The 16,013-nt window shown below is 48.2% G+C and overlaps 1 protein-coding gene across 2 annotated transcripts in view; it reads left to right on the forward strand.

The window, feature by feature from the left end:
- Window positions 1–16,013, forward strand: part of LOC135900771 (BCAS3 microtubule associated cell migration factor-like) — an 87,160-nt gene that overhangs the window by 5,288 nt on the left and 65,859 nt on the right. For both annotated transcript variants that reach the window (XM_065430335.2, XM_065430336.2), the window contains exons 3-9: window positions 10,367–10,442; window positions 10,786–10,871; window positions 10,975–11,053; window positions 13,579–13,642; window positions 13,904–14,011; window positions 15,057–15,133; window positions 15,371–15,447. In XM_065430335.2, the coding sequence (XP_065286407.1) occupies window positions 10,367–10,442; window positions 10,786–10,871; window positions 10,975–11,053; window positions 13,579–13,642; window positions 13,904–14,011; window positions 15,057–15,133; window positions 15,371–15,447 (567 nt within the window). The remainder of the gene's footprint in view (window positions 1–10,366; window positions 10,443–10,785; window positions 10,872–10,974; window positions 11,054–13,578; window positions 13,643–13,903; window positions 14,012–15,056; window positions 15,134–15,370; window positions 15,448–16,013) is intronic.

The raw sequence follows: 16,013 nt of genomic DNA on the forward strand, positions 1-16,013 counted from the left end.
CATTGCCTACATGTGGCCTGCGCCTGGTTGGCTGGATCTTGAGCACATCTTGAGCTGTGGTTGTGATGGAATGTGATTTAAAGAAGAGAAGTTATGCCTCTCTTGTCAGCAATCTGGTTGCCAAGAGAATCTAAATGATCGAGCTTTCAGTCAAGCTTTGTTTTTCTGGTGGAAGCTTCATGTTCGGACATCATCCCACTACTGACAAAGCCACATTTCGTGGATGGAGTGTGGCACATGACTCAACCAAAGAGCACAGGTCACACTACAGTTTGTTTTCAGCACTGTTGTGCACGGCTTGTTTCAGTGATGATGTCTTGATACGTCGCGCTCAGTCTATCGATTTGCTGGACAATACCATGCAAAGCTACCATGATGATAATCACCAACTCTACCAACTTTCCACATTACTGCACTTCATTACCATTGGTGAATCAGAAATGTAAACACGCCTGCACACACACAACCATAATCATTTAAAGGTATCGCTTTTCCAAAATGCCAGTGAGGGAGTGGCACTAGCATAACGTATTTATTTGATTATAAGGCGAAAGTGCCAGTTGGAGGAACCAAGAAAATAAAATGTTGCCTTATAGTGTGGCCTCACGGCATCGTGGCGCGCACTGCCGCAAAGCCACACTGTAAGCTTAATTCGCGCTGCCATGAAGCCACACCTATGGGCAATATTTGTGGATATGGCGGGGGCTGACTTTGACGCTAAAGATTCTGGAAAAAAAATGTCGCATTATATTAAAATCAATACGGTATATAAGCAAATAGAGACAGAACAAGTTGCAGTTGGAGACGTCGTTGGGAATAGGATTCTGTCTGCGGAATGCTCGTGCGACACGAAGCACAGTGACTATATATGGCAAGTCCAAAAATACTGTCTCCGTAAAATATTTCAGCTGCCTATTTGCATCCCACGACACTGTAGAAGAAGTGAGTGTACTTATGTGCTTTCTACTTCTCATGGATGGCAGTGCACGAAATTATTTCTCCATAAGCAAGGGGCTCCTGATGTATAATTTCATGGCTAGGCGGCCGCGTGTGAGCAAAACGACGGAGTGATTCGGTAACAGACGATGCAGGCCATGCGCCACCCCTGCATCGTTTTGCGCATGCACTTATTTTTGCCGCTAATTGTACACGGCGCTACGCGACGCATGAGCCCAACGTTACTAGACTAGCTTCAGTTTTAAAACTCGCCGCCGTTGCGCGGAACCGCCACCCGCCCGCGCCTTCGTGGCACTGCAGTAGCGTCCGGCTTCACTTCCTCACTAGCCGGCTATGCAGGCGGGCCGGACTAAGCACGCGGTGCAGCATTGGTGTATTCTGTGGTTCGTTGTTGACAGCGAATTTCAGCAAGCATGTCACCGTGGAGCTGTAGCCTTCGCCGAGTTTCTTAAGAATATCAGCAGACGATGCCGACGTGCTGCGTACCTGGCTGCATAAGCCGCTATCGGAACAATGTCAACAGTTCGGCGCGCCCCTTTTTCTGTGCTCCCAGTAATGCGCCGCTTTGCTCAGCGCGAAACAGCGATTCCTCATGCCGACCGCGAACTTTGTCTTGTCTTGTTTTGTGTCCCAGACAGTGGCGCATACCCACTATACGGGATTGGCCAAGAAGCAGGCGGTTTTTCGTATGGTTAGAAGTAAAGCCAAACTAGACTTAAATTGTGGAGCGTGAGTGTAGAAGTGTAATTTAGACGTGTGATGAAAATACTGTGAAGAATTTTGATAAAATAAGTTAACGTAAATAAATGAAATAATAGAACATGTAGATAATTTTAGAAAGTCAGCAAGGTACTCTTTTTGTATCTCTAATAAAATTGTAAATTGCAAGAAAATCATCCCTGTGGCTCGATCCCAGTGAGGTGGCACCAAAAGAAAGAATGGTTGGTGAGGTTAGTTTTAGCCCAAGTTTGGTGAATGAGTGTACTAATAATTTTCTTTGTCTTATAAAGCGGCTGCAGGAGAGAAAACAATGTTCGATAGTTTCAGGTGCACTGCAAAAAGAACATAGAGAACTTTCTGCGAAATACACGGCACGTGCTCGTGCCACTGCTCCCGCGTTCGTCGTTGTCTTCCACAGCTGGCTGCGTGGCCGTTCATCTTTCCAGCCCAGAATTTCACTTCACTTTTGTCGTCGTAATGGGGAGGCTGCGTTTACGGGGGTATGAGCCATTGCTGAAGGGAGTATGAGGCACTCATGGTCTTACGTAACGGAAAGATTTAATTTTGAAAAAATTTAATTTCGAAGAATCACAAGCGGCAAATCGCAGGCGAAGGCTGCTAACCACGCCACCGAGCAAACTCGAGACATCGAACGCAAGCGACAACTGCGGACTGCGGGCATACCGTCAGTGGCGTCGTTCTCTCCGTCGCAGCCGATTGTGTGTGTAACCTCATAACTGAGAAATACTTTAATGCACCCTCGCGATTAATCCAGTGATAAACACAGGGGCTGCACGTTTCAGCTTCGCTGATTAAGCATCTTCCCGGAATGAAAAATCCGACTTCTTTCTTTATTTTTTATTTTTATTTATTAATATTGCTACGGCACAATATGTGCGATCACGAAAGGCCAGCAGTGTGAAGACAACGACGACGGTTAGAAGCTTGCGCGGGCTGTCGCCTCTTGGCCAAGCGCAGCGTATTTTCCTTGTAAATATATTTGTACATAGCTTTTCGTCTGCGTCTTCCTACGTAACATATCTGGTGGAGGTGGACGTTCCCTGTACCTCGTCACGGAGCTTCGCAGTGGACGGTACGTCGAGCCTTCCTTCATGGCTCCCGGTGACGACAACCCGACTCCGCCGGCTCCGACACCTGCTGCCACTTCGCCGACCTACATCACTCTCCCCGCTCCCCGTGATCCTGGCGTATTCTCGGGCCACGATGGGGAAGACGTCGATGACTGGATCAGCCTGTATGAACACGTCAGCCGCAATAACCGGTGGGACCCTACTATTATGCTCGCCAACGTAGTCTTTTACCTCGGTGGCACACCTCGAGTTTGGTATCGCACGCACGAAGATGAGCTCACCAGTTGGGATTCACTTAAGACACAGCTTCGAGACTTGTTCGGCAACCCCTACGGTCAACAACTTGCCGCGCAGAAGGCGCTTTCCGGCCGTGTGCAGACGTCAACAGAGCCCTATGTCACGTATATTCAGGACGTCTTGGCTCTGTGCCGCAAAGTTGACACCCACATGACTGAGTCAGACAAGGTTTCCCACATCCTCAAAGGCATTGCCGATGACGCCTTCAACTTGCTCGTTTGCAACAACGTAGCCACGGTGGATGCTGTTATAAAAGAGTGCCGCCGCCTGGAACTCGCCAAAAGCCGACGTATTGACCAGCAGTTTGCCCGTCTGCCCAACACCCCAGCGACATCTTCCTGTGCCGACGCTCCTCGTCCCAACAACACTGCCGATGTTACCAGGATCGTCCGGCGTGAGATCGAGGCCGCCTATCCGGCTGCCTTCGACTCCAGTCCCACCAACACATCTGCAGTCACGGTCTCACTGATCCAGGCAGTTGTCCGCCAGGAGTTTGAAAACATGGGTCTTCACACCATCTGCTCGGCCCATCGCCCTGATACCCGCCCGGCTTCTTCGATTTCGCCCCGTCCCGCATCTTCTTACCCACCACGTTTCCGCAACCCATCTGAATGGCGCACTGCTGACGACAAGCCTATTTGTTTCCACTGCCATCGAATCGGGCACATTTCTCGGTACTGTCGTAGTCGCTGGAGTTCCCCGATCCGGTCTACTTATACTGCCTACTCTCGCCCCTCAGGTGGCCCTTCTCGTCCCTATGCCGCACGCTCCGATAATGCCGCCACTGATTCTCCTGCAACGAACCGCCCCTATTCTCGTTCGCCTTCGCCCCAACGACGACAATCTTGCTCTCCTCAGCCCCGTCGCTCCTACTCGCCGACTCCCTTCGGACGCCGCTCCCAGCCGGAAAACTAGACGATGCAGCGCCTCGAGGTGACGCTGCATTGCTCCCTACGCCGCCAAATCCTCTACTGACTTTGCCTACTCATCTGAACCTTCTTGACGTGCAAGTCGACGGTGTTTCTGTGTCTGCTCTCATAGACACTGGAGTGCATTTGTCCGTAATGAGCGCTGACCTTCGTAACCGGCTCAAGAAAATTATCACGCCCGCCACGACGCCTGTTGTCCGTGTCGCCGATGGCGGAACAGCCCCCGTAATTGGTATGTGTACCGCCCGCGTCTCCGTCGCCGATCGCTCAACAATCGTGCTATTCACAGTCATCGCCCACTGTCCCCACGACATCATCCTCGGCTTAGACTTCCTCTCCGCACATTCTGCTCTCATCGACTGTTCCGCCAGTACTCTCCGCCTTGACCTGCCTGTTCTGGATCCTGCTGAACCCCACCCCAGTCGCCTCAGTTCCGCCGACTTTGTTCGCTTGCCACCTTCGGCACTGACCTACGTTGACCTAGTGTCATCCCCACCAGTCCCCGACGGTCACTACATCGCGGCTCCTATGCAAGACGTCCTCCTTACACACGGGATCACAGTACCCCATACAGTTTTATCTATTACGGCGAATTGCGTCTGCCTGCCAGTGGTCAACTTTGGCTTGACGACACAAGTGCTGCCACGTGGGATGTCTTTGGCCCAGTTTTGTTCATTCGAGGATCACTCAGTAGCATCCATTGCAGTAGACGACACTTCATCCGATACTCCTCTACCATCGCAGTCGACAAATTGTACCATCGCTGACTTACTGAAAATGATTGCCCCCGACTTGCCCTCAGAGCACGCTCGTGAACTCTACCGCGTTCTGTTTTCCTACCACGATATTTTTGACTTTAACGATCGTCCTTTGGCCCAAACTACAGCTGTCAAACATCGCATTAATACCGGCGATGCCCCTCCTATTCATCGCCGCCCGTATCGAGTGTCCCCAGCTGAGCGTCAAGTTATTCACGCAGAAGTTCGCAAAATGCTTGCCAAGAACATTATTGAACCGTCATGTAGTCCTTGGGCGTCACCGGTTGTGCTGGTAAAAAAGAAGGATGGCTCATGGCGCTTTTGCGTGGATTATCGGCACCTTAACAGGGTTACCAAAAAGGACGTGTATCCCCTACCTCGGATTGATGACGCCCTTGACTGCCTCCACGGTGCTCGCTATTTCTCCTCTATTGACCTTCGCTCCGGCTATTGGCAGATTGCCGTGGACGATCTCGACCGCGAGAAGACTGCCTTTGTAACACCCGACGGTCTTTATCAATTCAAGGTGATGCCGTTCGGCCTATGTAACGCTCCTGCCACTTTTGAACGCATGATGGACTCCCTTCTTCACGGTTTCAAATGGTCCACGTGCTTGTGCTACTTGGACGACGTTATCGTATTCTCCCCAACGTTCGCTACGCACCTCGAGCGCCTCTCAGCAGTCCTGGACGTTTTTCGGCGAGCCGGTCTGCAACTCAACGCATCGAAGTGCCAATTCGGCCGTCGCCAGATTACCGTCCTTCGACATCTCGTTGACGCGAACGGAGTGCAACCGGACCCAGGCAAGATCCATGCTGTTACGCACTTCCCTGTTCCGAAGTGTGTCAAGGATGTGCGCAGCTTCATCGGCCTTTGCTCATACTTCCGCCGTTTCGTCAAAAATTTCGCGGCCATAGCACGATCACTAACCGAGCTTTTGAAAAAAGACGCCCCTTTCCAGTGGGGCGATAACGAGGCCTCTGCATTCTCGCTTCTCATCGATCTTCCCACAACGCCTCCCGTTCTGGCCCATTTCGATCCTTCTGCGCCTACCGAAGTCCGTACTGATGCCGGCGGTCACGGAATTGGCGCAGTACTGGCACAACGCCAGCGTGGCCACGACCGTGTTATCACTTACGCCAGCAGGCTCCTCTCGCCCGCAGAGCGCAACTATTCCATCACTGAGCGTGAGTGTCTGGCCCTAGTTTGGGCGGTTGCGAAATTCCGCCCATACTTATATGGCCGATCCTTTTCCTTTGTCACAGACCATCACGCGCTTTGTTGGTTATGCTCATTGAAAGACCCTTCAGGAAGACTTGGTCGCTGGGCCTTACGCCTCCAAGAATATTCGTTCTCTGTCACCTACAAATCTGGCCGACTACACAAGGACGCTGACTGCCTGTCTCGCTACCCGGTAGACGAGCCTGACGACGCCGACAGTAGTACCGCCGACGGCATTTTCTCTGTGTCTGCCTTCGCTAACATCGCCGATGAGCAGTACCGAGACCTATCGCTGCGAGTACTCATCGAGCGTCTGCGCTCTACACCTACCGACGCATCCGTTCGCCGATATGTCCTCCAGGGCGGCATTCTGTACCGAAGGAGCTTCCTCCCTGATGGCCCTGATCTTCTTCTTGTCGTGCCACAACATCTACGACAGACTGTGCTCTTTGAGATGCATGACGCACCCACTGCAGGACATCTTGGGGTAACCCGCACGTACGACCGCGTCCGCCGCCGCTTCTATTGGCCTGGTCTCGCTCGCTCCGTTCGACGCTATGTTGCTGCCTGTGATCCCTGCCAGCGTCGGAAGACACCTCAGGTGCTACCTGCCGGTCATCTCCAGCCGATCACCGACCCTGTGGAACCGTTCTTTCGTGTTGGATTAGACCTGCTCGGTCCCTTTCCCACGTCATCCTCTGGGAACAAATGGGTAGCCGTCGCGACTGATTACGCCACCCGATACGCTATCACTAGGGCTCTCCCTACCAGCTGCGCCACTGACGTCGCGGACTTTCTCTTGCGTGACATTATCTTGCTTCACGGCACCCCGCGCCAGCTGCTTACTGACCGTGGTCGAAACTTCCTCTCGAAAGTTATCGCTGACATTGTGCGTTCCTGTTCCATTCAACACAAACTGACTACTTCATACCATCCTCAAACCAATGGCCTGATAGAGCGGTTAAACCGTACTCTTACCGATATGCTGGCCAAGTACGTTTCCAAGGACCGCCACGACTGGGACATTTCCCTTCCTTACGTAACATTTGCGTACAATTCTTCCCGGCACGACACCGCCGGATTTTCTCCCTTTTATCTACTGTACGGTCGCGAACCTACCTTGCCCTTAGACACGGCACTTCCTCCTGCTGCGGTCTCAACAAGCGAGTATGCGCGCAACGCCATCGCCCTCGCCGACCATGCACGCCAGCTTGCCCGTGCTCGATTTACGGCCTCACAGACCACTCAGCAGTGTCACTACAACGCCCGCCATCGTGACGTACAGTTTTCACCTGGTGCGCTCGTGCTCCTGTGGTCGCCCTCTCGTCACGTCGGACTTTCAGAGAAGCTTCTTTCGCGATACACAGGGCCCTACCGCGTGCTGCGCCAGGTGACACCTGTGACTTACGAAATTGCTCCTGTGGGCTCAACCTCGTCCTCTCCTGTGGCATCTAGTGATGTCGTACACGTCAGTAGGCTCAAGGCCTACTACACTGCTTCCGAGTCCGATCTTTAGTCGCTCCGGGACGGCGCTTTTGAAGCCGGGGGTAGTGCTACGGCACAATATGTGCGATCACGAAAGGCCAGCAGTGTGAAGACGACGACGACGGTTAGAAGCTTGCACGGGCTGTCGCCTCTTGGCCAAGCGCAGCGTATTTTCCTTGTAAATATATTTGTACATAGCTTTTCGTCTGCGTCTTCCTACGTAACAATATTATTATTTGTTTATTTATTTATTTATTTATTTATTTTTATGGCTTGTGTGCACAAAGACCGACCTCATCTTTCTTTTTGTAGCGCTTCTTTAACGTGGTGAGAAGCTTCAGTGGGGATAAAGATCATCCTACAATCACGCACTTTGGCCAGATATTCAGGCTCGAGAGACTAAACTGCGCGAAATGTTAAGACGACAGGAAGAAAGACACGACATTTAGAAACGCAGCTTCTGCGCTTCGCTGTACGCGTTTCTTCCTTTCGTACAGTTTACCCTTCTTTGATTATTAACGAACTGGCGCGATAAATCTTATTGCTGTATGTAGATACCGCTTTCTCTTGGTATCACTAATTCGGACAAAAGAGAATGCCAGCGAGCGTGAAACACGCACAAACTGCCCGTCCGCTCTAGCTCAAGGCTGTGACGAGGCGTCTGCAGTGGAGCCCGATGGAACAGCGTTGCCACCTGGCGGCTATCACAGAAGTGGCGACAGCCGCTGTAAGCGCGCGGGCGGGGAGTTTTACAACTGAAGCTAGTCTAGTAACGTTGGCATGAGCCATGCGCTTGCGTGTTCTCTCTAACAGTGAACCCACCATATTGATACCTCAGTAGGTTTTTCACCGAGTGTTCTGCACTTGAGCTAGGAATGTATTTTCTGTACTAAAGTTTCTGCGGGAGCGTGGAGAGCTTCGCAGGGCAACCAACCTACAAGGGCGTAAGAAAGTCTTAGAATCGCAATTGTTAATGACAAAAATATCTACAATGCATTGCATGCACCACAAAGCACTTCTGATTAAGGCCTGTGGTTAGCTAAGGTGTGTGACATGCTTTAGAAAGAAAAAAAAAAGACACTGGAAAAGGACATCTGGTTGTTTGATGGTGGTATGCGGTCATGCAGTAGGTTCTGTCCTTTAATTACTTTTGACTTTTAAAGGGACACTAAAGGTTACTATTAAGTCAACGTGGACTGTTGAAATACCATCACAGAAACCTCGAAACGCTTGTTTCGTGCCAAGGAGAGACTTATTTTAAGAGAAAATGCGTTCTGAAGCATCCGCGTACCTCTAGCGCAGTTCAAATCGCCCGCCCTCCGATCGAGGAGAACTGACATCATGGTCTCATAGTGACGTTGCGCCATCGGTGAGTAGAACGGCGTCCGCAGACGGCGCTACGGCTTTTCTGCGCAAAACGCAAACGCGCGGCCAGAAACAGAGCCAAGACAGAGCCGACAGCAGTGCGAAAGCGGGAGTATGGTGGCTAGCGGAAGGAGGAACGCATTACGTCCCACGGCACACGGAGAGTCCGTTTTCGTTAAACTATAGGCTCCGGCGAGCTCGCAGCGTGGTCGGCTTGGTCTGTGAGCCTTTTCGCACTCGCAACAGGGCATAAAAAAGTGCGAATCGACGCAAAACTCGGCCTAGAAACGTGCTTCGCCACAGCCAAGCTGGCATGACCCAGATGTCGTTTCCCGCACCGCCACCAGGCGCCGCTACTATACCGCAATACGCCCATAAGCTGGTACTTCATTCTATGACGCTAACTTCGACGCTCGTTGCAATGGACCCTGACACCGACAGATTGGCTCGCGATGGTGGGCTCAACTTCAGCGATTTGAGCCCCGACGAGTGCAACCTGCTGCTGAGGGCTCGCACTGCCGGCGTCGTTGCGTACTACGACGGTGGCCTCGACAACGGCTCTCCGGAGCGGGAAAGCAACGAGGGCTTCCCACGACATCACATGGACGTGGCATTCTCGCTGCTTGTTCCAAATGAAAGTTTTGCGAGCCAGCAGAACCCTCACAGCACGACGCGATAACGAAAGTACTGAAACTCCAAAGCGTGCGCGGCGCAGGGTCGAGCGTGCAGAGTCGAGCGAAAACGAAACCTTTCGAACGCCCATATTACTGAAGGGCAACGTCAAAATGTTATTTTTTCTTAGAATCGAATAGACGTAGACAAGTAGCATTTTTTTCCGCTTTATAATCGAATGAAATGATATTTTTAATACGAGTAGTTGAGTATTAGTAACATAAATTACGGGGAGACCTTACGTCATCGGTTTAGTACCGGAATGTCGCTGGGGGGTCTCAAATCGTGTCATGCATTTACCTCAATTTCTCGGTTACTAAAGCTCTGTTCGCGATTATATTGACGCCTTAGACGTTCTAGAACATTGCTCTACCACTTTAACTTGACTTTCTGGTAACCTTTAGTGTCCCTTTAACTGTTTGTGTGAAACTACTTTCTTCAGTGGCTGAGTGATTTCTGAGTACAGTGCGAGTGAAATGGTCCTGTTTCATTCCTGGATTTCTTAATTGTTTGCAGAGTCCATACTCGTAAGTGCAACTGAATTTGTTGGGAAAGAAAATTAAATTGTTTTGTTTATGTAGCTGTGTCTGTTGTTAATGATGTCGAGTGTGCACGAAATGGGCTCAAATCAAGGTTTTGACCTACCAAATTCATTCACACCGGAAGGTCGAAGCAAACATTTAATAAAAAAAGCTCACTGGCTGATTTTTATCCTAAACTCTTACCCGCCCTGGCCCCCAACCTACTGCATCACATTAGAAGCAGCAATGGCCTGTGGCAATACTTTGTTAGGTTAAAATCGAAGAAGTATTTACTACTTTTGTGATTCGCATATTTTTACTTTATATTGAAAGTCGTTCATTTGTTCCAGGCCTACACCCAAACATCAAAAGCAGAAGAAAAAGAAACAATTCAGTGGGTACAGTTTGCATACACAGAAGTGAATGGTAAGCCTAGCTGCTGTTTGATATTTTGTCTGAACTTTTGTCTTTAGTTCTGCCTCACTGCCATTTGAGTGCATTATGGTGAAGCCTCAATTGAGCAAGTAATTTGTTTACATAAATTGCAATGCTACTTCACACGTACAATGGTAACAAGTAATCGGTTTGAGTTATACGCTTAAAAACGAAGTATGCATGAGCATGCTGGCCGCAGACTACCTCTCTTTTCTGTTTGTCTGTCTTGGTAATGCGTACTTGAAATAATGACTACCGGCTGGTAAAGTAGTTGTCATGCATTTATTTATGAAATGGCTGACGTGACTCGCATTGATTCTCGTTGCCTGCACAGATGGCAGTAGAGATTACAATGGAACAGCACCCCCATTGCTACTTGTCGTTGGTTATGTAAATGGAGTCCAAGTTTGGTCTGTTTCGGTGAGTACCAAGCAGCATGTCTCAGAAATGTAGTAAGTGTCAGATTGTCTCAGGCAACTTTTGTTTATGGATGTCTACACTGTCAATTTTTTATCTCTCGCAGGCCAATGGTGAAGCTCAAGAAGTTTTGTCTTGGAGACAGGGGCCTGTGAGGGCACTGAACATTCTGCCAGCACCAGACAGTAAGTGTCGCATGGCGCTTATGGAAAACCACCTTCTTTTCGTTCTGTAGCTCAGGGCTCACTGTGGGTTTTAGGTCAATTGACTGCCAACATTTAGGTGTTTGGTTGATCAAAGCATTACCAGGCTTCATTTTCATGTATGGCATATATATATGTATACAGTAGTCGCCGACCATTTATTTGGACCTCACGGGGACTACGGAAGTGTCCGATAAACAGGTGTCCGAAAAAGCAGATTAAGAAAAAAAGAAAAAAGAAATCCTTTATTTCTACGCACTTCTTTGGGCTCGGCAGTAGGCTTGAAGAAATCGTGAATGCACCTTTGCACGCTGTTCCGTTTACGTGCAATCAGATAAGCCTGAATCTCGAAGAGGGTCGTACGGTCACTATAAGTGGTTGAAAGCATAGTCGCTGCTTGTACGTGCTTCGCATGCGACGGCATGATGCGTGATCTTCTGACTCTGAGTCATCGTCCAGCGGTGCAGCAGAAACCTGACGAATGATCTCGCTGTCGTCGAGTTCTGCGCATGTCAGTACAGCAGTGTCAGCACCTGTGAAACTGTCAAATGAGACGGTGTTTGGAATCGCAGTGCAACCACTGCGCAGGTCTCGGCAGAACATTTTAGGCGTCAGTAGGGAGCACATCGGAAGGCAACAAATCCTAGACCTCCCGGCACCCGCATGCAGGCCTTCCCCAGCGCAGTCTGCCGGTGCCACTAGACACGTGACGTGATGTTTTCGTATGCTGCGTTGGATCACCGCAACCTCGACACAGCACACAAAGCAAACACCACCATGCCGTCACCAGTTGCGCAAACGAAAAATGTGGCCTACTCACAACATCGTACGCGAAGAAAGAAACAAATCAGCTGCTGGATTGTCTTGACATGGCTTACTAAGCTGAGACTGGAACTGCTGCAGCCACTCTATTGGACCAGGCACAAACGATGATGATGAGCGGGGATTTGCAGTAGCGCCACTTCGTGGGGCAGCTAGGAGGCTCCGTTCAAAACAAAAATGGCGTTCAGCAAGTCGAACCATGCACCGGTCAGAGTCAGTGCATGGTGCTCTCGATCGACTTGGCTCAAGGAGTGTCTGAAAAATCGGACGAAAGGTTGCAAGGTGTCCGAACTTTCGGCAGTTGTTATACATTATTGTCTATGGGGAATGGAGAATACCTTAGTTACTTGAGATTCGCTGATGATATTGCCTTGCTTAGTAACTCAGGGGACCAATTGCAATGCATGCTCACTGACCTAAACAAGCGAAGCAGAAGGGTGGGTCTAAAAATTAATCTGCAGTAAACTAAAGTAATGTTTAACAGTCTTGGAAGAGAACAGCAGTTTACGATAGGTAGCGAGGCACTGGAAGTGGTAAGGGAATACATCTGCTTAGGGCAGGTAGTGACCACGGACGCGGATCATGAGGCTGAAATAATCAGAAGAATAAGAATGGGCTGGGGTGCGTTTGGCAGGCATTCTCAAAGCATAAACAGCAAGTTGCCACTATCCCTCAAGAGAAAAGTATATAACAGCTGTGTCTTACCAGTACTCACGTATGGGGCAGAAACCTGGAGGCTTACGAAAAGGGTCCTACTTAAATTGAGGACGACGCAACGAGCTATAGAAAAGAAGAATGATGGGTGTAACGTTAAGGGATAAGAAAAGAGCAGATTGTGTGAGGGAACAAACGCATGTTAATGACATCTTAGTTGAAATCAAGAAAAAGAAATGGGCATGGGCGGGACATGTAATGAGGAGGGATGATAACCGATGGTTATTAAGGGTTACGGACTAGATTTCAAGGGAAGGGAAGCATGGCAGGGGGCAGCAGAAAGTTAGGTGGGCGGATGACATTAAGAAGTTTGTAGGGACAACATGGCCACAATTAGTACTTGGCCGGGGTAGTTGGAGAAGTATGGGAGAGGCCTTGGCTCTGCAGTGGGCTTAACCAGGCTGATGATGATGACGATGATGATGATGATGACGGCGACGACGATTGTCTATGGGGAGAATGGCAGTGCTGCGAAGCAGACCGAGTAATCGAGCATGTCCGAATTTTTAGAGTCTGAAAAATCAGTCGGGGACAGTATATATAAAGTAAATAAAAGGAAATACAGAGAGAGATGTACATGCACAGTTTGTACTAGGTGTTTTTGGTCTTAGGCAATTGGCAGTGTCGGTAAAGCAGAATTTACTAAACAACCACCCCATTTCTGCAACACAACAGTTGTAGGCAAAAACAGCTGATGTCCCTCACTTTGCGTGACATAGAAGCTTGTTGCTTCGTTTCCTAATGCACTCCTCATTTCACTTCTTACTGGTATTTAGGCCTACACTGTAGTTTTATACTATTGTTTGTGCATACATTTCTTGTCCATACATTAAGTATGGCTTAATGAGGTTTTGCTCTACATGGTGCACCCACTGTTTGTGTAATACCACGAAGTACAGCGCCCTGTGCCTTTATTATAAAAAATAAAGGAAACTCTCGTCACATTTTGCTATTTTCCTTTTTATTCACAGGCAGTTGTGGCAATGACCCGTTTGCATCAAAGAGGCCACTCGTGGCTCTTTGCGACAGCTCGAGGTAACTGGCCGCAACTTTTTGTTGCAGTTGTTGCAGTTGTTGTTGTTTTTGTTGTTATTCTGTGTGCGTGCGTGTGTGTGTGTGTGTTTGTGTGTGTGTGTGTGTAAATTAACTGACACATGCATTTCTTCGTGCCTGTCAGCTGCAGCAAATTAACAGCATGATGTTGCACATGAAAACCATTTTGTAGTCCACGCATTCGCGACAGTCATTGACCTGCTTTCACCCTTCTCTCCTCTTATTTTCCCCTGGCTACCTCAGTCCTGCGCAGCAGTTTTGTTCTGTTAGCATCGTTTCCCTGAAGACCATGGACCAGGTTCACAACATCAGGTTCAAAGAACCCATCAATGAGATTAGAGCCAATAAGAGGTGAGACACTCGCAGTGGCACTGCAATTTGGGAATGCAAGCATTTGTATTGATGAAGCCTCACTGTGCTACAAATCTGCTTTTGCTTGATAATAGGCTCTCATTACATGCAACCACTTTATTCAAGGTACAGTCAGAACTTCAATGTAACAAACATGGGCCTAGTATTTCATCAGGCATTCATTATCAAATATAATGACGTACTAAGTCTAAAAGGTTTCTCACTAATAATATTTTCGTGTTGGATGTGACTTGGTTATAACAAGGTTAAACTATGCTCGGGATAATGTAAAACTATTCCAATTTGTCTTTTTTTTTTCTCATACCAGTCTAGAGTGCCAAAGAGTGTTGTGAAAGATGTACTGGCACATCACTGCAGTTCATTGGGACTTGCTGTGCCACTTGATAATGGCCAACTGACGAGGTAGATGCCCGCGGATGTCACCGGAATTTGCGACTGTCCTTATGCTACTCGCCACGGTGACATAGTAGCTATGGTGTTCTGATGCGATACGCAAGGTCGTGGGTTCGATTCCCAGTCGCAGCAGTCACGTTCCAAGTGAGAAAGAATGATTTGATTTGATTTACAAGCTCTCGTGCTGCTAGACGGCACTTTCTGCATTACTTTGACTTTTTTACGACTGCTTTACTTTGAATAAAATATTCCCTATAACGAAGTCTATTTCTTGTCCCAATGTCTTCGTTATTATTGAGGGTTTATGGGTAGCACTTTTAATTTCACCCACTGCAGTAATTTAGTGGCTATGGCATTACACAGCCGAGCTCAAGGTCTTCGGTTCAATCCCAGCCGTTGCAGCTGCAGTGTGATAGGGGCAGAATGCAAAAATGTTTGTGTACTTGAATTTAGGTGCATTTTTAAAATACCTAGGTCATCAAAATTAGTTCAGAGTCCCCCACCACAGCAAGCCCCATAATCGGATCGAGGTTTTGCCATGTAAAACCCCATAATCTACTTTTTAACTTTTAATTTTACTTCATTGTGCGCTGTATAGTTTGTTCTAGTTGCATTCCTTTTTCCTCTGCAGAGTCCTGGTCGTGACCTTCCAAGACAAAATTTTTGTGTACAATGCTTGCACCTTTAAAGAACGCTTTTGTATTACTGGTAAGCATTTCCATCTTGTCCTTTATTTTTCTTGTCACATGCTTTTCTTTTTCTAGTATGTTTTTCAAGGAAAGATGTTTTTTTCGTTATTTTTGTACTTAATTCTTTTCTAGTATTGTGTCTGATGAAAAGAGTACTCTTTCTTTATTGAAAAAATGACCCTTCTTCCGGTGTGCTTCCTTTAACAGAAATGCCCAAATGTGCTCACTTACGCTTTTATGAACTCTAAACGTGCAGGTTGCTTTCCTGTGTCGGGGCCAAATGTCAACCCAATTGCTCTACATACTCGATGGCTAGCTTTTGCGGACAAAGCGGTGAGTCACTGTTGTAGGAAACATAAGCTTTCTTGGAAGTGATGAATACATCTTGAAGTGAATGGCCAATTTTATAGATGCTTGAATTAATCCTTTTGCAGTCAAACAAAATGTTGGGGTACTGCATAGCTATGAGGATGTCAGAAATTAGTAGTGAGGTGTATATATTTCAAGGGATGCAAGATCAACGCTTTCCCTTTTTCATGGAATCATCCCTCTATTCAACGCACCTGTTGCTCAAATGCACCAACTTTCACGTTCTGTCGTTAAAAACAATTTCAACTAAGGAGTTGACCTTGCTTGAAATGCCTCCTTACGTCCTTGTTGCTGTCAATTCCTTCAACTCATTTGTGATTGCTCAATTCCTAATGCATTTCACATCTGGCATTCTAGTACACTTGACTTCTGGCAGTACAACATCCTTTTAATTTATTTGTCATCCTCTCTGGGGATTGTGTGAGGCTTTACACCATCATACTCTACTCTATACAATGTACGGATGGATAATATGAGCATCCCCATGCATACAAGCATACAAAAGATCCACTAGATATAAAAGAAAATAT

The sequence above is a fragment of the Dermacentor albipictus genome, chromosome 2, assembly GCF_038994185.2.
Source record: "Dermacentor albipictus isolate Rhodes 1998 colony chromosome 2, USDA_Dalb.pri_finalv2, whole genome shotgun sequence".
Lineage (NCBI taxonomy): Eukaryota > Metazoa > Arthropoda > Arachnida > Ixodida > Ixodidae > Dermacentor > Dermacentor albipictus.